Source organism: Melopsittacus undulatus, chromosome 3 (assembly GCF_012275295.1).
Source record: "Melopsittacus undulatus isolate bMelUnd1 chromosome 3, bMelUnd1.mat.Z, whole genome shotgun sequence".
NCBI lineage: Eukaryota > Metazoa > Chordata > Aves > Psittaciformes > Psittaculidae > Melopsittacus > Melopsittacus undulatus.
Window position 1 is genome coordinate 19363327 of NC_047529.1, and position 24105 is coordinate 19387431.

Genomic DNA, 24105 nt, shown 5'->3' on the forward strand with positions numbered 1-24105 from the left:
CACTCAGGGCCTTTCAGCAAGGGATGTGCTGGAAAGATGGCCTGTAGATGAGTTAGATGGTAGGCTGTGGTGTAGCGCTCTCTGTTCCCACACTTTGGTCATTGGAGACCTATTGCAAAGTAGAATCCTTTAGTCTTGTGAGGAAGTGAGAAGAAAACAGTCCTTGATACCTGGTTTATTTTCCAGTGCTTGTCTAACTGCCTACCATGTTAGATGAAGCATTTACATTGCAGGACATAATTTGAAAGCTTTGGTTTTAATCTATGCTTATTAATCAGAATCAAGGACCCAATTAAAATAAGACTTGTCTTATAATTCACTATTTTATTTTCATGTATTTGCATTTTTTTTTATTTTTCATTTTTTTTTTCTCGATCTGTAGTGCTCAAAAAATGTACAGCCTTGGGAAAAAGAGGGTCCTCAACAGCAGCTGCATAACAACATAATAACTGTGTAATCAACTGTATAATAACTGTATAATCAACAGCCCTATAGATCTACTGCTGTAGGTCTGCACCACTTAATGTAAAAGTAGCTAAAGTAGCTACCAACACTCACATACCACTTATGAATTTTTATATTAACTTATTTATTTCTTACTGCATTGTTTCAAAACTCACCAATATGTTTCACTGCATACTTTTAAGACTGAAGGTTAATAGAAGCACTTAAAAAGGGCTATAACTGAAAATTCAGGTTTCACCTTGCAGTGGGGTTTTCAGCTTGAGATGGGGAACATAAATCTCAGATCTGCATTACTTTCACATACCTGAGAGTAGCTTCTCTCTTACTTATGTTCTTCCAGTGTTGCACTATGTTGGTTGGGCATAACTTCTGTGATAGGTGGGCATAAAGTATTCTTCTAGTATCAAAATCAAAAAGCTGATATTCCAGAAGTTCTCTGATTCTCTTATAAGGAAATATGAGACAGTGAAATTTTACTGTTTTCTGTCATTATTAGCACAAAAGCAGCTGTCAGATGTGCTGAAGCACAGTTTGCACTTGCACCTGAAATGTAGGAAATGTTAGTTTAAAATTTAGACTTTATGAATTCAAAGTGATGATCCCTCTTCAACACGTGTGACTCTCCCCTTGAAAAGCCAGCAGCCTGGCTGTTAAACAGGTCTACTAAGGACAAAAGACAGATTCCTAGTCCATAACCTGAGTCTTCAGACTTTAGCCCCCAATTGAAATTTAATCAAGACCTTTCTTAAGGAAATCTTTTATTATTGTGCTCTGTGGTTATTTTGAGATAAGTTTTCTGGTCACTGTTATTTACATTGCTAAACACTGCAGTTAGCTGGACTGCTGGGAAATAGTCAGCTAAGGATGTGCATCATGGAAATGAATTTTGACAGTCATCATCAAACTGGAGAAGAATGAGTACTGAAAGACAGGTATTTAAAGGGTGAGGCAGTGTTTATCCCTGGGTGTGCTGGACTCATGTTCTATGTTACCAGTGCAGCAGCCAGGATGGGTGTAGGAGGACAAGGCAATTCTACAGCTGATGGTTGTGTGATGGGCTCTGTGGTATACACAGAAGTTTAGAATAAAAATGATATTTGACAATAAGAATTTGGATCCAGCAGACACTGAGAGCTGACTAACTTTGCTATGGAGACTCTGGGAAACAGATGTAATTGAGGAATTAAAAAAAAAGATAATTCTCCTTTTTCCTCTTAAAAAGATAACATTGCCTGGCACTAATGTGTCCTTCTAGCTTTTGTCTTTTACTGACTCAGATAAAATTATCCATAATTTTATTGTTTTTCATAGTTTTACTGTTTTTCATAGTTTTATTGTTTTTAACATATCATGAGACGGCAGAAAGTTATTTTCTTAATTAACGCAATTGATAATATTATCACTTCAGCTGTGTTAATTCTTTTGCAATGAGCTCTACTAATTCTTCCTATGATGTAGCACTAGAACCATGGGCATCTTCCGTTTTACACTACCATTTAACCCTTGATAAATTCATCTGCTTCTACAAATAATTTCAATGCTTATGTGACTGAATATAATACTTCATTCCTTGTGCTTTCTTCGCAAGCACGTTAAAACATTGCTGTCTGAGTAACTTTCACACAGGAATCTCTGCAGCAATTGAAGCGGCTCAGTTTCTGCAATTCCTGTGGCACATACTGCATATCACTGTCTCTCATACCAAGTAACTTTTGCATCTAAGCTTCAATACACTTCCTTTTTTTTTTCAGTGTTTAGTATTAATATTTCCCTAATTTGCCTGCAGAGTCACAAAAATACTTACCCCCCTTCACACCAGTTTGGCTGTTCTTACATAAACTGAATGCATCCATGATTGTTTTCTTACTAATTTAGGTTAAGGTTGTCAGGTTTTGCCAATTTCTGCCAATATTTGTCTGAGCCACATGGAAGAAAGCATAATTTGAACTTGGGTTAGTACCTCTCCTCTGTTTGTAGCTTCCCAGTATGTTTCAGGAGTTCACAGGAACTTGCAAACACTGAAGACTGGTGCAAGCATGGATCACTGAAGTTTATATTGAAATAACATTTTAGAGTCTCTGACTCATTAACTTTGGGGGACGGTGGATCAGAACCTTCATGATTTTTTTCAGGCATTTAATGCTGTAGTCTCTTAAAAAGCACATGCATAAAGAAGACTTTCAAATCTTGGTTCCTGAAAGAATACATCTGGGAAAATGCACATCCCTTACATTTTCTAGGTTTGCTTAATGGTTTAAAAATTATCCCTCTCCATATGGTTTTACCCAACATTTAGGCACCACATGCTGATTAAGATTATGGTTTTTCTTGACTCAAAATTATGAAAGGAATAACTATTCTGCCTTGTTTCTTACATCCCTTTGTGTTTTTTGCACTCTAAAAGTGAGATTTGATTCTTGACTAAAGCTCCATTTGGGGGCCAGAATTAATTCCTGCCTAATCAGGGTGATTAATGTCTTTTAAAGCCATAGTCTGGTATTAAAAAACTCCATTATATGTCACTGTAACACTTTTTGTATAAATTAAGCAAAATCGGTTTTTATTTTCTTATAACTGAAATTTATTCTTAATTTGTCAGCCAAGATTTAAAATAAAGAGGAAAGTTGGTTTGTCTTTTTGGAAGCTGCACATTAGTCTCCCTTTGGTTTTGTTGAAATTTTTTGAGAAATAATGTGCTTTCTTTTTCTAAAACAAAGGTAAGGTTCTTCTTTTTCAGCAACCAGACAGGACTAGTCTGCCATAACATTAACATTAGCATGCAGGTGAACTACTTAATATTGAGTGAAGAGGCAAAATCTGCCATGTTGTAGCAGTCTAGGTAGATCAGTGAGAGCTTCCTCCTGCCCTATGACTGTGATTTGCTTGGGAAACCTGCACCTTTTCTTCTAAGGCAGGTTAAAAATTCCAATGACTGGACTTCTGGATGGGCTTAACATATGCAAAAGTTGGAATCTTTTCTTTTAGAATCTTCTCTTTAAGGTTTTTTTTGTTTGTTTTTTAATGCTTCTAAGTTGGACAATATTGTCCTTGTGAGCCACCTAATATTGGCTTGAGTGGCAGATTTTAGTGTGGCTCAGGAACAGAAACTTGCCCTCAAACACTTTGATACTTATTTATATCAAATCGAAATTGTGCTGACAGGTCCCAGACGTGCTTTTCCATTTGCATCACTTCATCCACCCACATGGTTCAAATCCTTCAGCTATGTAAGAGTTGTGGTACCATGCAAGCTGGGGGAGAGAAAAGTATCAGGGTCCTTTTAAAGGCCACGTGGAATTTAGATCAAGACCTGTCTGTGGCTATAATTGGATGGAAAGGATGATCAGTCTGATTATTTTATTTCCCAGATTTATGCCTTAATCCACCCATTTGTACAAGACAGTCTTTAGCCCATGTCCAGGCTGCCATATCATGGCAACTAGTCACGCTTGCCACCTGCAGCAGTGAACAATTTGAGTGCTTGTTCCACACAGCTGTGGAAGGAGAAAAGTACTCACAAAGTCACCTAAGGTACTTTTTTTACTAATCAGCCTTTGCTTATTTTTTAATTTTATTGGGAAAAAAAGCAATGAAGCTGCTAAACTTTAAATTCTTAGTGCTGCTTGGAGCCATATGCCTGGGACACCTTTTGGCTTCTTTCATGTCTGGAGTGGCAGTGTGCCTTCATGATCTGATTCCCTTAAATAAGATCTTATTTTTGAAGCTAGAGGAACAGCAGGGAGAGGTTTATGGGTACTTCAGGTATAGGTAGGTGTCATCTGCTACATTTCTGGCTGTAAAGGACTGCTACTGATTAAGCCCTTCAAGGTGCAAAAGAGGTAGAAAATGGGTAAAATAATGAAGCATTTTTTTCTCTTCATGTACTCTCCCTGCAAATTTGGTCTCTTGAGGGGAAAAAATTGGAGCTTCACAACTTTTCCCAGATCCCACAGCAAAAAGTATGGGAGTCCTGGGAGTCAAGTGCTAAGTTCCTGCATGCCATTCCTGCCCTACCAAGAACTGACAAGGAGAACTGGGATGACTAAATGTTCTGAATAGCTTTTGGCTGGGTGGTTTCAAACGTCACAAAAATGGTTTATATCTTATGCTAGAGCACTTCACTTTGTTTCTTCAGTTTGTCCTGGAAGAGTAACTTCATGGATGTCTGTCATTTCCTATATAAGGGTTCACTTTATTGATCTTATCACATTTGACCTCAATCGCCCAGTTCCACACAAAAAGAAATGGAAAAAGATCTCAACAAGCTTGCCTAGATGAGGCTATACTTTAATACTCCTACAGTTTCTTCATAACTGTAATAGCCAATTACTGTTTATAAACAGAGCCATGTAAGGTTATTTACATCAGACCTCACCACCTAAATAACTCTAAGGAGAAAATATGGATGTAGTTTTTCACTGAACTGTAAAATTTGTAGAGCTACAAAGTGTAAACATAGTTCCCCTCAGGATATGTAGAGATTGCTGGGACTGTCTTACTGATAATTCCCAGTTTCTGGGGATTACAAGAGCAGTGTGTATAGATAAAGACAAGTTCAGCATGCAGAAAACACATTGAGGAATGAAACTATTCAGACACAAACAATTGCCCTGCTTGTTTTTTTCTGTATTCTCAGTCTTGGGTCACTCTTACACCCAGCTGGAAACATGAAGCTTCTTAAGATATTCACAAAAGGTGCTTCAGGAGCCCTTGCTTGAGTGCCACAACACAGTGGTACCTAGGTACTGCTTAGATGGATTACTGTGCTGGGTGCCATTTGAATAATGACATTCTTGGGTTAAAGTAAGATGTGAAATAAATCATGGTAGGATGCTTTGTGAAATTTTGAACTGGATCCTGATATGCTCTGGAAGGTGGCAGAGAAGAAATGAAGACAGGAGGATGCATTTTGTATATGAACAAAAACGTCTTCGCATTTTCTTGTGGCAGACATGATCTATTGCAAACTTTGTTTTTTCAGACACTGTTCTTTGTTTTTCAGACACTGAACTTGACATGAATGGGATGGCATCAGATCATAATACTTCCGCCCAGGAAGAATACCTGCCACACTATCTCCAGAAGGAAGACCCCTTTGCATCAAAGCTTTCTAAAGAAGCTGACATCATAGCTGGGTTTTATTTGACAGTAATTGGTAATGATTTTGTAATTCATCTTTGAAATATGACTAAGCCATTGCACCCTTGCAGGCATTCACAAAGAAAGCAGAAGCTGCTGTGCATTAGACATGTAATTACACATTTCTTCATGCTAGAAAGAAAAATCCAGGATGGAGAGAAGAGAATGGGATAGAAATATGGTGTCAACAGCTAGCATCAATAGACAGTGCTGCTCCAGGTAGCCAAAAGTGACCAGCTGTAGCCTTTCTAGCAAAAAGTGAAGTACTCTCTCTTTTTTCTCTAGTGATAGGTTACTAGCTTGCATTTTAATTGCTCCCTTTTCCCTTATGCCATGTAAGGTTTATGACCTGTTTTCAAAGCTTCTCTGCTTACGCAGCAAAGAGAACATCCTCAGATGTGGTTATCAGAAGTGCTTGTTTGAATATTACTTGGCTCCTGGCATCAGCTGTCCTCTGTTACATATTATATTGAACAATATTTTCTGCCTAACCTCTTCCCCTCCCTTTTGTTTTGGGGTCTTTTACTGTGTGCAAAGTGACTTTGCAAGCAGAACAAGCACATTTATTGGTTAGTGCACACAGAAGATAGTTGGGTCTGATTTCTATGTTAAGTATTCATATGCCTAGGGGTTGTTATTCAGCTGGAAAATACTGGTCTCTATTGCTTCTGAGAATAAACTGGTCCTTCTTGACGATTTACCTTTTTTACTTTATGGAGGTGAGCAGGGTTATATCTTTCCTGTGTCAATACTTGCCTCAACATTTACACTTCTTTCTATGGTTTAGGTTTCCTTATGTTTTATGGCTTTAGTTCACACAGTTTTTAGCTCAACAGCTGTTTTCTCAGTAAAACTCAGCCAAGGACACATAACTGCTACACCAAACTGGGCTCTCGGTGTCAGATGGCTGAACAACAGGCTGAATACAGGGTATACAGTGTATTTCTTGACATTTATTTCAGTTTTGATTCATCCTCTTGTTCTATCAGTACTGCACAAAGCACAAATATCTTTCAGTTCTACTGTCATGTTTCTCATTCACTATTTTACATCCCTCCCTCCTACTCTTTCTTGCTGCCCTTCCTCTGACTGATCTAAGTAAGTCTTTTCTGCAGTGGAGGTCGCACAAATACTTGAATAATGCTTATTTCTCATTTGTCTTTTGCTTATGTCTTTATCAGAAAAGGAGTTCAGAGCAGCAGTGTCGGCAGGTGAAGCTGTACCTTGGTATTCTTTCCTTGTTTTTGTATTTATCTGGGCTTTCCACATGCATACATTTTTTTTGTGGCTATGCAGACAGATGTCTTCACTGAACTGTCCAAGACAATCTTCTGTCAGGTCTTTTTTCACTTGGTTATGCAAATTCAGCTTTAATCCCAGGAAATAGGTCTGAAAAGACAGTAGCTGAAATGAATCCTTCCACTGGAAGGCATTGTTATATCAGCTTTGTTTAGTGTATATCTATCCAATTCCAAAGAAATATCCCTGCCAGATGTGAAACATCTTGAAAAACATAGATATAGTCAAATTAAGGAAAGGAACAGAAATAAAGAATTTCCAGGGAAAACCCAAAAACTAACCATGAAATCACAGACTTACATGGGCAATGTGAGGAGAGTGAAGTAATAGTTTTAAAAGGGCCAATCATCCAAATTAAATATTTGGACTCATCAGTGAGATTCCCACCTTCCTGGTGGTGTGGACTGGACATCAGGCAGCCTGTGGTGGACTTGTTAAACTCAGCAACCTAAGCCAGGAAAGTCGAAGCCATAGCTCTGCTGTACATATAGGTAGCTCTAGACATCATATGCTACAAATTGCTATGGGTTTAATTTATTTTTCATGTGGTTATGTTTCATTGTAGTTTACTTAGTTACTTACTTTTATGGTCATTACACACTCTGGTGGCAGCTTTCCTTAGAGCCTAGTATGCTTTTCACATGCGCATATAAATGTTGTATTTGCATCTTCCCTGGGCTTGCATCTGTAGCATAAGATACCCCAGGTATCCTGCACAGATATTTTTAATTCCTTTTGCAATGATTTGAAGCAGTCATTGCTTAGCTGCTGGTCAGTGGTGCCCTCAGCCATTTCAACAACCACTGTATCTTTTAGGTCAGTACAGCGGTGTTCAGGACACTGTATAATACAGAAATGGATATTAATTTGCCAGAGGCTGAGAGAAGTACAGAAGCCCCCTCCTTTTATAGGGGTTTGTGTGAAGAAAGCGAATGTTATGCTTTTTACCAGTAAAGCAGAATTGCATCTCAGAGCTCAGAGGTGTAATTACCAACAGAGGGAATAAAAACTGGTGGAAGGAGCAACAGTCCTTCTGTGCTTGTGAACAAATGGGGTAAAGCAGTCTTTAAACACATTTTTCTTACAAACCTTCCTCAAGTTTTTCTTGGACTGATGCTTCTCATTTGAGCTGTACCTTACAAGCCTGGGATAGTTTAGCATCCTGGGGATGCCATTATTAGCTCCTGTTAGTGTGCAGATTCATATTTTATCGCCCATTAATGTTTAGGTGGAAAGCAATGTTTTAATAATATCTTGGGCTTTCAAAAATATGAGAATTTGTTCACAGGTAAATCTCTTAGTCACTTTTTTTACTTTCTGCAAACAAAAATAATCCTGAATTTCCGTTTCCACTAAGCTGATTTCAGGAAGTTCAAAGCATCCATCTCTCTGTTAGGACATGAAGCACTGCCATGCAGAGATTTCTTTGTGGTAGATCATGGATCTTAAGGTGATGGAGAAGGAAGCCTTGCTCTGTCAGACTACTCACTGACATAAAATTCCTCTCAACAGGCTTGCTAAAGATACATATTTGCTTTAATTGGCAGCTTTATAGTTGACCACAACTCCCAGGTATTGAGCTCAGTAAGCAAAAACTATGTGCTCAAATATGTCTTGGGCACAGCTGTGTGTTGGGTCAGCTCTGCAGTATTGGGGGTTGGACTAGATGATCTTTTGAGGTCCCTTCCAGCCCTTGGGATTCTGTGATTCTGTGACTGCAGATTTACTTTCTAAACTCTGTAATCTGCAGAAGGTGGAAAACCAAACTGGAACACTCAGCTCCCATGCCCAGCAAGGGTATGTCTATGGTTTTTCATTATGACTGGTGGTTCAGACTGAACTTGTCTATTGTCACCTACCATTGAACTGTGTCCCCTACTCTTTTGCAGGTCACTTCCAAGACATGGTGGCCCGTCCTGAGGATGTCCTGTGTGGACATCCTGATAGTGGAGATAGGGTGTAGCTGTGGAAAGGTGGGAAGCCAGGATTGCTACTGGGCATCTTTTTGTGCTTGAGGTGTGTGAGGTTGAAGTGTGTTTAAAATTTATTTCAAAATAAATTGTGGGAGGAAGCTACACAGTGGGTGAGCAAGGCCTGGATCTTATCAGCAAACTTAGCAGAGCTTTTAGGGTCAAGCTGGTTGTTCAGCTGAAGCATTGAGGTTTCACAGAATCGTAGGATGGTTTGAGTTGAAAGGGATCCTAAAGCTCATTCAGTTCCAACCCTCCTGCCAAGGGCAGGGTCACCTTCCATTATGACCAGGTTGCTCAAAGCGCTGTCCAACCTGTCCTTGAACACTGCCAGGGATGGGGCATCCTTATTATTTAAAAATATAAAAATAAATTCTTTTGTCTTTTAAGAAAACCAGGAGTCTTAACCAATCTATGAGAAATTCTCTGTGAATGTGTGATCTTTCATCTAACTAGTTCATTTCCACATGCATTTTTTAATCAAACGGTACCCATGGTTATAATGATCCAATTCTTTTTACTTTGTCACTTCTCCTGCCAGCTTTTTCATCACTGACTTGATTGATTTACTGTACATTCTGGTAGGGTGACCAACTAGTGAACGGAGACCCGCTGGCTGTCAGCTCCTCTGAAAGCCCATGTCAAGTAACTATTGATTTGCAAACTGTTGCTGCACACTTCCTCAGTGCGTTATGAAACAGCTTAATTGAAAACCAAATCCTGAACTATCTGCGGGTTTTTTTATTCTCTCTGATGGTTTAACATTGTTGTCAGATTGGAGAAAAGGATTCTTATTATTGGAGTCTTATTTGGTCAGATTGCTACTTTTATACACTTTCACCTTTCACTGCAGGTTATGATTCTGAGCCTGACTCTTTCTCTGTAGGTATCAGATTGTTAGCTATAGCATCTTTGGCTCTTCATTAGTATATTTGTGATAGTGTTATGGTGTCATGGACAGCTTGCTCTTGGAAAAGAACCTTTATCTTAAATCTGATATGCCTTTTTCCCCCTGTTTCCAATCCAGGCACACAGCCTGCCAGCACCTTCCAGAGTTGGTAGCCTGCACCAGAGAAGACTTCAGCTAGCTATAAGGAAAATCTTTGTAATCATAGGGAAAATGAAGTATTAAATGGCTCACCTAAGGATATTGCAGGTTTTACCACCAAGGAGTTAAGAAAGAATTCAGATAAGGAATTAAATTAAGTCTATTCCAGCCAAAACCAGCCAGATGAAGGTATAGAAAAAAGGCAACTTAAAATGTCACTGGACCCCTTCCAGATGTATAATAAGTGGTCAGTGGGCTGGTGTTCTCTGAAATATTGCTAATAATAATGAACGGCTGCTTCAGAGGCATGTCTGATGAAAACATCTCTGGAGTAGCAGTCAAAAAAGATTGAGGATAATGTCAGGTGCTTTCAAAAGGTCTTTCAAAGTGGATGCTGGTACTCTGAATATCCTAAATATAATGAGACAGAAAATGGCATTCAGAGAGAAAAGGATTAAGGTACATGAAAAATACTGAGATTGATTCACTTAACTTCAAGGAAGAAAATATTTAATATGATTTCAACTTACACATAATTCAGATTAAATTTTTAAGGCCATAAGAATTATAGAATCACAGAATCATAGGATGGTTTGGGTTGAAAAGGACCTGAAAGATCACCTTGTTCCAACTCCCTGCCATGGACAGGGACACCTTCTATTAGGCCAGGCTGCTCAAAGCCCTGTCCAACCTGGCTTTGAACACTGCCAGGGATGGGGCAGCCACAGCTTCTCTGGGCAACCTGTGCCAGGGCCTCAGCACCTTCTCTGTCAGTTTAAAGCCATTCGCTCTCTTCTTACCGCTACATGACCTTCTAAGAATAGGAAGTTCTTTAGATTTCATTCATCAAGGATAAATCAAATTTGCTGAGAAAAGCTAATATTCAATCATAAGCCAGCTTCTGTCTTGTTTATTTTTAAAAATAATACAGAAAGCAATACTTTCAGTAAAGAAATAAAAGTGTTTCTGGTTAAATGAGTATTGAACTTATTACTGAAGAATTCAAAACCAAAGCACTTTTCTCTAGGCTTTGATAGACTTTTTGTTTCCACAGATACACCTATTTCTTGATCAACAGTCTGGTTTTAGCCTCTGGGAACCATTTTTCTGTCTGCCTCAAGAGCATTCCCAGGTTGAGATTTTTGGTTTTGTGATCATCCTTGCAAGGCGTTTGTTCCATTGCTAGGCCAAAGTAAATGACCACTTAATTCCTGAGGTCTGGCCTCCCAGAAGACTCTGATGAAAATGATGTGGTATTCAAAGTTCCAATATTTAAGGAGGGTGCTGCTGCTGCTGCATGGCTGGGTCTTTTTAAAACAAGGAGTACATTGGAGTTTGCACCACCAAAGCCATGGGTAGGGAAGCATCACAAGGAGAGATTTATGAACTTTTATAGCAGTGTGGAGGGTTAGCCTCAGCTGATAGCCAAGCACCCACGGCAGCCACTTGCTTACAGCCCCCACAATGGGATGGGGAGAAAACTGGAGGAGCAAAAGCAGTGGAGATACAACAGAGTGAAGGTAAAGACAGGAAATCAATCATCAGTTACTGCTGTGGGTAAAAGAGGGTCATCAAGGGGAATTTAAGTTAACATTTAATTTCTGATTTGGGTAGTGAGAAACAAAGATGACAAACATAAAATAAGGGAAAACACCTTTTCTCACCCTTTCTCCAATAATCTCCCTCATTGCTGTTCTAGGTCACTTTGGTAGGGAATGGCCACTCTTTGCTCTTCATTCTTTTCTTCCGTGTCTCCCTCCTTCTTACTTGCCTGCTCTGCTATGGGCAAAGCCTCCATGGGCTGTGGTCCCTTTAGTGTGTTTGCCTTTGGGGGTGACTCTTGCTCTCTGAAAGGGATGATGTCCTGTGTTTCTACTTCAAAATGTTCACTCTGGGCTCAAACTCTTTCAGACATGAGTTAGTGAAGAAACAGTTTTCTTTAATGGAACTGCAAACCCTGTAATTTTTGGTACCAGTGTGATTAAAATCCATGCCTGATTAACTACTTGCAGTGTTGGTCCCTGCAGGTCCTTGGGTGGTAACATGCAGAAAAGGTGTCAGTCAACATGAACAGGATCCCTCCTCGTGCGCTGAATTTCAGCTGGAAGCTGGAATCAGATATATTTTATAAACTTGCTTTCTTGTGATAGAAATAAATATGTATTTTACAATTTAAGATGTTATACTAATATATTAACTTACATTACTTCACAAATTTATCCCTCAATCTCTGCTTACAGTAATTAATAAAATTAAGGTTGTTCAGAGGTTGTGGTCCTTCTGATTACAGACAGATAAAATTTCATTCTGTTTCTATGACAGAATATGTCTATATGACAGAATACAGCCATTCATTCATGGTTGTATAAATGTTTGTGAAGAAAATGGGGTTAATCAAAGCAGATGAGTTAAGGATTTCTATTATGTGCATTTAGTGGATAGCTGTGCAGGCTCAAATGGTGAAGGCAGTGTCCTGCTGCCGAGGGGGAAAATAGCATTTGTTGTGGGAGGTAGATGCCTGCAGCTGATGTCTCTGTGAGCTGCATAATGAAGATGAGATGATAGTGTCAGAGCAAAATGCCTATCCTTGGGACCACAGGTTCAGGCCAAAAATATCAGAGAATATAGAAAGGAAGATGTGATATTGCTAGTTTTGAGAAGAATCCTAATTTCTTTTTATCCTGGTTTCTTTTTTTCATTTTTATAGGGATTCTTTCAACTCTGGGAAATGGCTATGTTATTTTTATGTCCTCAAAGCGAAAAAAGAAGTTGAGACCTGCTGAGATAATGACTGTTAATTTAGCAGTGTGTGATCTGGGCATTTCAGGTAAATTCATGTCTTATTTTCATTCATTTTTACTATCCCGACACTCTTTCTGGAAACAGCAAGACACAGTCCTCTGGAAGTCATGAGAGCCCAAAATGCCTTTTGTTATGGATATTTCTGCTCTATTATTTGTATATAACAAAGAAGGATAGAAAACAACATCCCTGAACAATGTAATAGAAAGAAATGAAAAGTACAGAGGAAAAAATAGGGTTGGATGTATCAATCAGGCAAAAGTCCTACTCACCCCAGCACTGGGCAGGCCTTCAAAGACAGCTCTCGTCTGCATCCTGGCACAAAACCCACAAAATAGTGTGGTATTATGATTGAAGAAAATGATATTTTCTTGCTGTAGGGTGCAAAAGAATGGATCCAGGTGCCTCAAAAATACACATTTAGCCCAATATGAGTGGGGTGGGGCATGAAGGGACAGAATAGGAAATTGCCAGTGGCCATCAGCTTACCAAAGCTAATAATTTTTTCTCTAGTGATTGTTCTCTTTTACCTTTGGGTCAGGAAAATAAACATTTGTGTCAGTCTATAGAGTAAAAACAATTTCAGCCAACTGGAGGGATTTTTATTTCAGCCCTGCAGCTTGGTTGTCCTGGCATGAGAAGAGGGAGCTTTGGAAAGGTTTTCATGAACTTGCAGAGTCAAAAGCCTTTGGAGATCATTTTTTTGTTCTTGACATGAGTCTCATGCAGCTACTCATGGCTATGTGCAAATACTGGGGGAGGACTGGATGTGCTTTTGAAAAAAGGTATTTTGGATGGCAGACAGTCTAATGGGTATAAAAGCCTGATGTGACCCAGATGACCATTGGATCTCCCCAGTGCAATATAAATGCCAGTATGTTCCCATGCTCCCAAAGTCATCTGTCCCCTATGGTTGCATATACCAGGATCCCTGCCCTTAGCTCCAGTGCATCCTTTTCCAGCCCTTGTCTCTGCCAAATGCTTTTGCCCTCGTCTAAAAACCTAAAATAGCACTGAACTACATAAAATTATGGCTCCCAGGCTCCCAAAATCGAGGCTAATTGTGCTGTCACTACACATGTCCCTGCCTCAACTTCCAGTACTTTTGGTGCCTTTTGGTGATCAGTAAGCATGGTTTTCTGAAGGAGACACTGATGAATTAAGCAGAAGAAAGGCTTTTATATAAATATCTCTGCTCTGCTACTGCACAAATAAATCCCAATGATTCCTTTTGCGTATCTGCCGTGTAGTCACTATTTCCATCTTGCAGCACTTTGAAGTGAAAAAAAACCAAAACCAAAACCCACACCAGTTTTTGCCTCTTCTGTGATGCTCCCATCTCCTTTGTGTCTTAAAAGTCTGTCTTATTTTATAAGGCTCATATCTGACTCTGATGAGAGTCACTCCAATGAGATAGAGTGTTTCAGGAGAATTTCCAAAGCTATATATTTGAATGTAAACAGATATCTCCTAACCATGTAAGTTCTATGTCCCAAGCATGCAAACTACAGCTTATTTGGGAACCCCCTTAGCACGAGGGCTGCTAGTTTCACTGTTAAATGATCTATATGGTCACTGTGATTGGCATAGCCATGTGTGCTTTTTCTCCATTCTCTTTAGTTTACTTTTTTTAAAATGGAAGACGTTAACTGGAGAAATGCGATGTGTTCTGTCTGAGACTGAAGTGAAGATGGGACTTTTCCCAAAATCGTCGTATTTCACACACTTGTCTTTGCATCTTGTTCAAGAAGCAGGTTCATCCGCGGCCCTACTTTCTGCAGGTTTCCACAGGGTGGCACCAGCCACTTGATCAAAACTTCATCAGGAGCGTGCTGCACTCATAACCTGCTCTGAGTTCTGTGCTGCGGGAGAGAAAGGAGATTTTGTGTAAAGAAATGTGTTGGGTTTTGGAGCTGGCAATGTTTTGCATGGGTGAAGTTGCTGACTCTTAGCGTATATGCCAGAACTTCACTTATTTTGTGGTTTTTTTTTCAAGCCTTGCCTGGGGTCAGCTTTTGCTTGAAAAATTCAAGCACATTTCTTCTGCTTGAAGAAAAGCAGACATGATATATTGACCTGAGCACAACCTTCAGGCTCAGTCTGAAGGCTCAGTCTTAGAGTGAAAGAATAGAATCCCAAAATACTGTGTTTAGAAATAAGTCTTATTTAGAAGGGTTTTCCATCATGGATCAAAGGCCATTTTCTTCAAGATTTTGTTTTGGCAGAAATGTTTCAACTTTCTGTTAAGAATGAAAACAGAAAGTTTAGTTTCTCATCAGTTTCATCTGAGATGGAATATTTTGGGGAACAATCCAAAATGTTTTTCTACAGCTCATGTCAACAAAATAGAGAATTTTGTCTTGGCTTCTATGAATAGGTTACCTTGTGGGAATTACAGCTTGCAAGACTGCATTATAAACCAGTTCACTGAGCTGTCATGACATTATAGACAGTGTGGTTCAGCCAAGAAACCAGCCCAGGGCAGCTGAGTTGCTTTCAAATCCCTCAGGCGCTCTGGTAACTCCTGTGCAGGAAGGAATACAGTCACAGGAAGGTGGAGATCAATGTTTAATGTTATTTGAATGTTGCAGTTGAACTGTTCAGGCCTTGGAGCATTTCAGCTCAGTCTGGTAAGCAGAAATGAAGGATTTGTAAAATGTGCTGATGTTCCTAGATCGTACATTTTTGAGTTTTCTGTTCCATTAGAGTTCATTTTTTTCTGTTTGTCCAGTCTGAGACAAAAGGAAAATAAAATCAGGAAATGGAGATTTCCAACTAGAAAATTACAACTTTCAAACTTTCTCATTTTCATGATACTTATAAAGAATATGGATAATACTAATCTGCTATTAGGTGAAAATGGAACAACATATGACCTAACTTCACTTCCTCCATAATGTACTGTGTTCTTTTACAAATGGAGAAATAAGCTAAGGTGCCAATAGGACAGTCTCCAAAATAGGTATTTCCATGCTGTTTGGGGATGCTTAAAACTTTTTAGTATCTGTGGCCGGGTGACCCTTTCTGAAAAAATAATTTTTTTATCAGTAAGGGATGTTACCAGTCAACTGACATTCTTTTCTCCTTTTGAAGTTGTAGGAAAACCCTTTAGTATCATTTCCTTCTTTTCTCACCGCTGGGTATTTGGATGGATGGGCTGCCGTTGGTATGGATGGGCTGGTTTCTTCTTTGGTTGTGGGAGCCTCATTACCATGACAGCTGTCAGCCTGGATAGATACCTAAAAATCTGCCACTTGTCATATGGTAAGAAAGAAAACTGTATTATGTGAATATAGAAAATCTACTACGTGATATAGTTTTCTAGACTGGAATCATACTTAAGCTCTGCAGAATGGTTTTGTTAAATATAGAGGGGAATACACAGATAAGAAAAACACATTCTTATGATCCAAGTAATCCCAGCTAAATTTGTATTGTTGAATATATCACTTTCGTTGTCTGCTAAGCTATGAGTTTTAGTAATCACTCATAGATAAATCAGTTTGTGTCTATCAAGGCCTATTAATAGATCATAATGTGGTATCTATCTGATATGGAGTTGAATCCTGAGAGGATGAAATGAATTGAGCGATGAAAGCTGTAATCACAATATCCATCAATATTTTATGCCTCTTAAATACAATGTATTGTATGCTTCATTCTTTACAGTTCAAAAATGTTGTCATAGTTAGGGAAGATGTTTTCTTTGCATTAGAAGCGGCTAACTCCCCAACAAAATGCTGGAAATAACCAAGTTGACTTCATATATAAAAACCACCCTGTTGCTTTGTTCTTCTACATCAGAACAAAACAAAGCACCCTTCTGTCTCTCAGTCGTTCTGCTTGAATTCAGAATTTGACATTCAGTGTTCATTTTCCTTCTAGTAGTCTGGAAACATAAAATCAGCTGGGGAAGGGGCACTGGTTAAATTGCAGTTTCTTCTTTGCTTTGGCTTTGCACTAAGTTTTTGCCAAACCTTCAAGAAAGCTCCCCAAAGTCAGTGGATGGGGAGTGAAAACAGATTAGAGCTTCCAAGGTGGAAGGAGCTGTTACAATACCATCATCTGAGCTTCTGCACAAGTCATTGATTTTAACTTGGTAGTCCTGTCTAAATCTAACATGTTGAACAAAGATGATGATGGAAACCTTGTAAACTGAAGCTTTTTCTAGATGAATTAGAAATGTATGCAAGGTGAGCAGAGAGACTGTGTTCCACCCTACAACTCCAGACATGGCAATAGCATTAAATGGAAAAAAATGGGCAAGGATACATGAAAACACCTATTACAAATACTTCTGATAGTACACCCATGGTCGTTCATTGTACTGGAAAGGAATGGTGAAGGAAAAATAAATCCTTGGTATGTTATTTGCTCTGTAAGGACTTGTCTTTCAGTCACTTGGGTTAATAATTAATGTTGAGAAGCGTCCTGAGATCAAGCTTTGTCACTTAATAAATGACAGGAGGAGTAGGAAATAACTAAGTTACATTATACAGTTGCAGTGAGTGAGCCTTCACACAGAGTAATGAAAGGCTGAATTAAAGACAGTCCTTCATTTGGGTTGAAACTCCATCTTATCTGGCCACATACTATGAATACACCTTTACAGACCACACAGCAAGCTTCAAAATTACTAGACAAGATTCCCATGACAGGTGTTGAGCTACTTGTTTGTATTGCTTTTGTACGTACTCTTCCAGGTTGTAAATCATCGCAGTCTAAAGTAAAGATCTGAAATGCAGTCAAGTGGAGTTCTCCATATGAGTGTGCATTTCTCTTCATGAGGTAGAATGCCAGTGATGGTGGCTAGCTCAGGGGTCACTGTCTATACCTAGAAAGAGGAGAGATGAACCATACAAAGTTGCTGTCAAACAGATGAAAAAATCCTACTGTATGTGTAAAATGAGATGTTCAATTGTGTCAAATACATATTGACCTGAAGTTGTAACACTTGACTTATCTTTCAGGTACCTGGCTTAAGAGACATCACGCATTTATCTGTCTGGCAGTAATCTGGGGCTATGCGACATTCTGGGCTACAGTACCTTTTGCTGGTGTGGGGAACTATGCCCCTGAGCCATTTGGCACTTCCTGCACTCTGGACTGGTGGCTGGCACAAGCTTCAGTGGCTGGACAGGCTTTTATTCTGAGCATTCTTTTCTTTTGCCTCCTGTTCCCAACTGCTGTGATTGTGTTTTCTTATGTCAAAATAATTTTAAAAGTCAAATCATCCACCAAAGAGGTTGCTCACTATGATACCAGGATTCAGAATAGCAACATACTTGAAATGAAGCTGACCAAGGTAGGTAGGAAGATTTGACTTAACTTGCTTTGATGGGTTGTAGAAACAGGCTTGGAGGTCTTCAGCCATGTACTCTGCTATGCTAAGAGTTTGTAAAATTCTCTGAAGGTGGTTCTTGTAGCTTTCTCCTCCATTACTGTTGAGATGGAAAAAGACAGGAGAAGAAACATAATTTTGTGACAAGGGCGTACTTGCAGGAAAATTAACATGTGAACTGTAGGCAAAAAATGAAAACTAGCTATAGGCCCAACACTGGATGCACAGAAAGTCTATTGACTAGACTTGTCTTTTAAAGAGCCAGCTGGGCTCACTGGCTCTACCAGTACATATAAATAGTACAGTTTATTCATATGCAACACATACAGCTCTTCTGGATTGCTGGTGGTAAATGCATTAACTGAAGAATAGCTATATAGCACTAACAATAGGATTGTGAACACAAGCTTACTTTCCCTAGTCAAAACACTCAGGGTAGCCAAGCGTGTGAGTTTAACCAAAGGGTGTGCCTTCTGGGGAGGGTGAGAAGGACAAACCCATCAATCTGTCCCTATGATTTGGTGTTGAAATCTCACCCCCCATTTAGGTATGAAATAGGGGTGTCTTTGTACCTTGTTAGCTATTATTATACCAAGTTCTGCTGGTTGAGACTGTGGTCAAACCTGTTCCTTGTGGTTGTGTTGTACAGCTTATTTCTTGGTAGCAGGTGTACTAGGCAGTCCTTCCCTGTTTTTATGCCTCCAGCTGAGTACTTGAATCCTTGAGATCATGATTCACTGCAAAGCTCTGCCACAGACCACCCTGTGTGACCTTACACGACCCATATCATTTCCCTGTGGCCCTCTCCCGATCATAAAACTCCTTTTGCTTTCAGAAACAGTTGTAAAGGATTATTTAGGACGTTTGAGGTGCAGAGGAATTATAACAGGAAAAAACAGATAAAAAGCAGATTATCGTAGAAGAGAAATAAAGCTTTCAGACAGGTTATGTTCCTGTAGTAATGAAGATATAAACCAAAGTCACCTCAGTGACATTTCAGTTGTTTTTATATAAATAGTTTATCATCTAGGTTCAGCCGTGAGCTGCTGATAAAAATGCACTCAAGTGATAAAATTAATTTTCCATCTCAGATGGTGTCCTATATTCCCTTTCTGATTGAACCTATTTTCTATTTGGCAATAGTGACAGACATGATCCTTGCTGATACTGGTTATTGTGCCAGGAAACCTCTCAAAGTAAAAACTTGTAATGAATAAAGCCAGATTTCTTAGTTGTAGAAAATTCACCAGCCTCTGTAAGCCCTGCCAAGAGGGAGACAAGTGGCGTCTTTCACTTGGCTGATCAAATTTTACTACATTTTTGGGGAGTTGAACTGTTATATAATATGCAGCAGTAAGTGGCATTATGTCTAAACATATTGGAGAATCTCAGCTAGCTACCTGTATGGTCAGTGCTGCCAATATAGCTGGTAAAAATGTATTTGCCCTTAAAAAGGAATGTTTCAATATGGCACAGTTTTGTGGTTATTCAGCACCTTTCCTTTGAAAAACAATGGAAAGTGATCTGAGGCTGCAGTTTTATTTTTGCTATACTGAAGGGATCATGTAAAACTTCAGTGTGATCTGAGTTGAGACACTAGTAGTTGTCCCTTCTGTCTTGGATCTGCAGTGGAAAATGTATCTCAGGAGATATATAATTATGGAAAATGAGTTTTCATCATAACTCATTTAAGCCCACAGCACAGTTTATAATAAACAGGCTGCGTTTGAGATCCTTGGCTCACACGCAGTTTCTTCAGTGACAGAAAACAACAACAACAAAAAAGCGTGAAGCAATGAAGTTCCCCTGAAAAAAATACTAGCTCAAGAGGTGGAACCAAAAGCTTCACGAAAGATTATGCAATATCCAAGCCCCTTGTGCTTTCTGATGTTTTCTTGTTGTAATCCTACTAATTGGCTTATTCCAAATGAGTGCACATGTATCGCTATCAATCTAGATGTAGTAATAATCTGTCAATGCTAGCAGTATAATGGCATCTGTTCTTCAGGATGCATTATTGAATGATGTCATTTGAAGCTGTATCAGTCTGAGTGCAGACAGGCTGGTTCAGGTAAAGTATACAAATCACAAATTTAGGCCCCAAATAATTTTTCTTTAACATGTACACTAAACATTCCTTTGGCTACATCTTATAAGGAAGTCCTTTCCTTGTTTCTTGCTGCATTCCAGAAATGCAACCTAAATGCTTAGTAGAGATTTGCTTTTTAATGGAGTTCTAATGGAATACAAATCCATGATATAGGTTAGAAGAAAAAACCCTAACCATTGTACTAGCATTCTCACTCTCAAATAAAGTATCAGTATTTTGAGTTTTGGCTTAGCCAGGTAAATGCAGTCAGTTTTTATCTGCTGGAGGGGGACCCAGAGACTTTACAGCTCATGCCTCATCGAATGAGTTTATGCTCACTTTTTCCATGTTTGTTATGAAATGAATTCAAAGGGTTGGCATTTTTCCAGTTGAATGTAGTCCATAGAGCCTCTCATGGGTGCTGTCAGAAGATAGACCTAGTTTATCAAAATCTTCTTCCTCCTGTTACCAGTTGCCATCCCTGGGTTTTTACACCTTCTCTAAGGGACATAAGCACAACCTACAAGAGGGGAAGAAACTCTGCATTAGATCAAGGTGTTGCAATATCTTCTCTTTTTTATTTTACTATTTTCCTTTGGTTTTTGCCTCAGTGACTGGTACTGAGTGATACAGAAGGAGCTATAGCAGATATAGACAAGAGTATATCCTCCTAAATAAACTCACCTACAAACACTCAGGATCCCCTACTTCCACACATCATCAGAACCTAAATCAGTCCTGGAAAATCCTTCAAAGACTTTGATTTTAGGAAATTTGGAATCTGATTTCAAAGAACACAGAATCTGGAAGATTTGTGTTAAATATTGTTTTGGTTTGGTTTGGTTTTCCCAGTGCATGCTTGGATGAAATGGGAAAGAGACTGAGTTTTGTTTTGACAATCTGAGGAATATTTGGTTAGAAGACTATAGGATTAAAAAGCTTCAAGATTTTCAAAACCTTTCCCAGCTCTTTGTTACATATCATCCTAAACAAGAGAGCCTGTATGTTTTGAAAGGACTTTCATAAAGTAATTTAAATTTTATGTAAAAAACAATTTTAATTTCTGAGAGCTCATTTAGTTTCCTCATGCTTAGCCAGATCTTACAGCTCTGTGATAGCAGACTGACTGACTGCTCTGTACCAGGTGAAAGAAAACCAGACAGATGTTAGCTAGAGAAATGTGTGACAGCTTTCGTTCATATTGTAAAAAATGCCTGAAGAGAGTTATCATTCTTCTTTTGCATCCTGTGGCATGTTCCCTTGCACTCTGCCTGGCTGTGCTGTGCTGCTAGTGTCAAACCTCTATGCTAACCACCCTCTCTCTTTTTTCCTCTCACTAGGTGGCAATGTTGATCTGTGCAGGGTTCCTTATTGCCTGGATCCCTTACGCTGTGGTCTCTGTGTGGTCAGCCTTTGGGCAGCCCGATTCAGTCCCCATTCAGTTTTCAGTGGTACCAACTTTGCTTGCAAAATCAGCAGCCATGTACAACCCAATTATTTACCAAGTCATTGATTGTAAGTTTGCCTGTTGCCGATCAGGAGGGTTGAAGAAGAGCTCTTTGAAGAAATCAAGGTAATTCCTTCTTTGAGAAGTAGGGTATCTTTAAGGACACAATATTCCAAAAAGTACAAACTAAGATCTACCAAAAGTCACAGCTCTTTGAATCTTATTTCTTGGTTTTGATCACGAACTATTCAGGGTACTTCTTGCCATAGAAATCTGTAAAGTGACTGTAGGTGTAAAAAGTGGAGCAAGGAGATGTGGGGTTATTTTTTGTTTGTTTGGGGTTTTATGTTTTTTGGGGTTTTTTTGTTTTGTTTTTTTGGTTGGTTGTTTTTTTTTTTTCCACTTTTAAATCCTGCTGTAACTCCATTAATGCAATTTGAAAAAAGTCCAATTTGTTGTAATGGTTTTTGGATCAGTCCTGTCCTCCTGTTCCTTTTTTTTCATGTCATCCTATCTGGTTACCTCCAGAAGGTGTTGATGACCTCTACTGAGAGAAAAGTAAATGGGAGAGAACTGTGTTAATTCCTAACATAATTAACCTATTAATACTATGCCTTTCAGCCACAGAATTAGCATGGAGAGACAATAGTTCCTTAATCACCCTTTAGGTACCACTCATACAAAAAAAAGAAACCCACAAAATCCCCCAAAACCAACCCAAACCACAACCCCAAATAAATACATAAAGAGTAATAAGGTCTCCTAAAAGGACCTCTTTTCTATTTACAACTTTCCAGTAAAATTGGTGCTGACCACCAGTGGAGCTCCTGAAAACACTAATTTGCATTTGGAGGAAAAATGCTTCTAGTTCTGTTTTATGTCAGTCAAATACCTTCTGTGATTGAACAATGAGATAATGATGGGTGTTAATCTGACAGTGTAGACTGATACACAGGCCACAAATGCCCTAACACATATAAGTGATGATGAATCCACAGAATTCCAGTAATTTGCTTCAAAAACCTAGAACATATGTGCTTCAGTATGTACTTACTAGAGGCATGAATGCCCATTTCATCTTTTCTACTATTCCCTTACCAATCCCAGCAGTTTTTGTTGTATTGTTCAGTGAGTCAATATCTCAAGCTCCAACAGCTTTCCTTAGCAGATTATGCCATAGTCAGCTGAAGGAAGAAGGAGTTTTCAGCCAGTCCCTTGTGCTGAATGCAAACTGGTTTTCCTAGGCCTGTGCAGTGAACAAAACTATCTGGAAAAATAGTTTCCCAGAATTAGGAACTTAATTGTCATCTTGGTATGAGCAAACTGTTGTGCTTTCTCCTTCCCATAGGATGTATACCATATCTGCACACAGAGACTCGACAGCAATGAACGAAACCCAACTGGAAGTATGAAGGCTCATTTCACATATAGTGAATGAAAACCTGATGACAAGCTGTCATACTGTCTCAAGATCCCCTTCCTGTAAATAAATTAAAATATGATGACAGTTTTATTTTACTCCCTAGTCCTATGTACAATGTAGTTTTTTCCATTCTGATCAAAATAGTGTGATTATTGCTGAGTAAATATTTGAAGTACTCAGAGGGAGAACAAACAGAAAAGATTCATTTGTATAACAAAAAAAAGAAAAGATATTCACTTCAGAGGCTTTAAAATACTATTTTTTTTAAACACTAACAGAAATGGCAGTTTGGATAATATTTTCCCACACGGAAAAGGAAGTATTCATAAAGGCCAGTTTTACTTTGCTAAAGCTAAACTCCCCAGATTCCCACTGCAATTGCTGGAGAACTAGAACATGAGAGAAAGGACTCCTTAGAGGGCAAATCTGAATTGGAGCTTCAGTTATCAGGACTCCAAATCACCCACTGGAGAAACCTTAGCCCACTGATTATCCCTTGTGAAAATCTCTCCAACTCCAGTGGCTACTTTGAAAACTACTTTGAATTCGGTCCTTCAGTGTTCAGAAATATTTTGGGTTTAGTCAATGCAAGACCAGAAGTGCCACACTCATACACCACAGATGGTATTTGTGAATGAGAGAGCAAAGGTCTCTTGCTCAGATGCTAGTTTTATTTAAACAATTTGGAATCATGAATGACTTTGCTATAAAGAAGCAGAAACTAAATGAAATCAGCTCCATACAAGCCAAATGGAATCAATCAATCATTTGCACACCTTTTTACTATTCTCTGGCCAAAATTACAGTGGAATGTGATGACACTAATCAGACAGGTTTTACTTCTAGAATGGGAACTGACATTTTTCACCTCATATTGTACTTTTCACCATTTTTCATGAGATTACTATCTATTATAAAAGACAAATCTTTCCTCAATCTTATGCATGAAACCTGATTCAAAACTAGGGAATTCATGAGAAAGGTTACTGGACAGGTAAAAGAGAAATCTTTCTTAAATGCAGTTGTTTCCAATTTTTAACCAGTAAGCCCTGAGAGGATAAGGATTAGAAACTATTTAGAAC

General features: G+C 38.9%; 1 protein-coding gene across 2 annotated transcripts; it reads left to right on the forward strand.

The window, feature by feature from the left end:
* The first annotated feature begins 5465 nt into the window (after positions 1 to 5465).
* On the forward strand, positions 5466 to 23045 carry LOC101881517 (opsin-5). Of its 2 annotated transcripts, none has more exons than XM_005146432.2 (6): positions 5466 to 5620; positions 12629 to 12748; positions 15817 to 15987; positions 17694 to 18028; positions 21494 to 21726; positions 22949 to 23045. In XM_005146432.2, exons 1-6 carry the CDS (start codon positions 5482 to 5484, stop codon positions 23010 to 23012), a joined length of 1062 nt encoding a protein of 353 aa, XP_005146489.2. In that variant the 5' UTR covers positions 5466 to 5481; the 3' UTR covers positions 23013 to 23045. The 2 variants fall into 2 exon arrangements, with proteins under 2 accessions (XP_005146489.2, XP_030902518.2); XM_031046658.2 differs by having other exon boundaries at positions 5474 to 5620; positions 15823 to 15987; positions 22949 to 23035.
* The last annotated feature ends 1060 nt before the right edge of the window (positions 23046 to 24105 follow it).

Bases quoted from the DNA above. Each gene is read 5' to 3' on its own strand.
- LOC101881517 (XM_005146432.2), top strand. From the start codon at position 5,482: ATGAATGGGATGGCATCAGATCATAATACTTCCGCCCAGGAAGAATAC. The intron at 12,749-15,816 runs GTAAATTCATGT...CTCCTTTTGAAG, and splicing joins GTGTGATCTGGGCATTTCAG to TTGTAGGAAAACCCTTTAGT. The intron at 18,029-21,493 runs GTAGGTAGGAAG...TCCTCTCACTAG, and splicing joins TTGAAATGAAGCTGACCAAG to GTGGCAATGTTGATCTGTGC.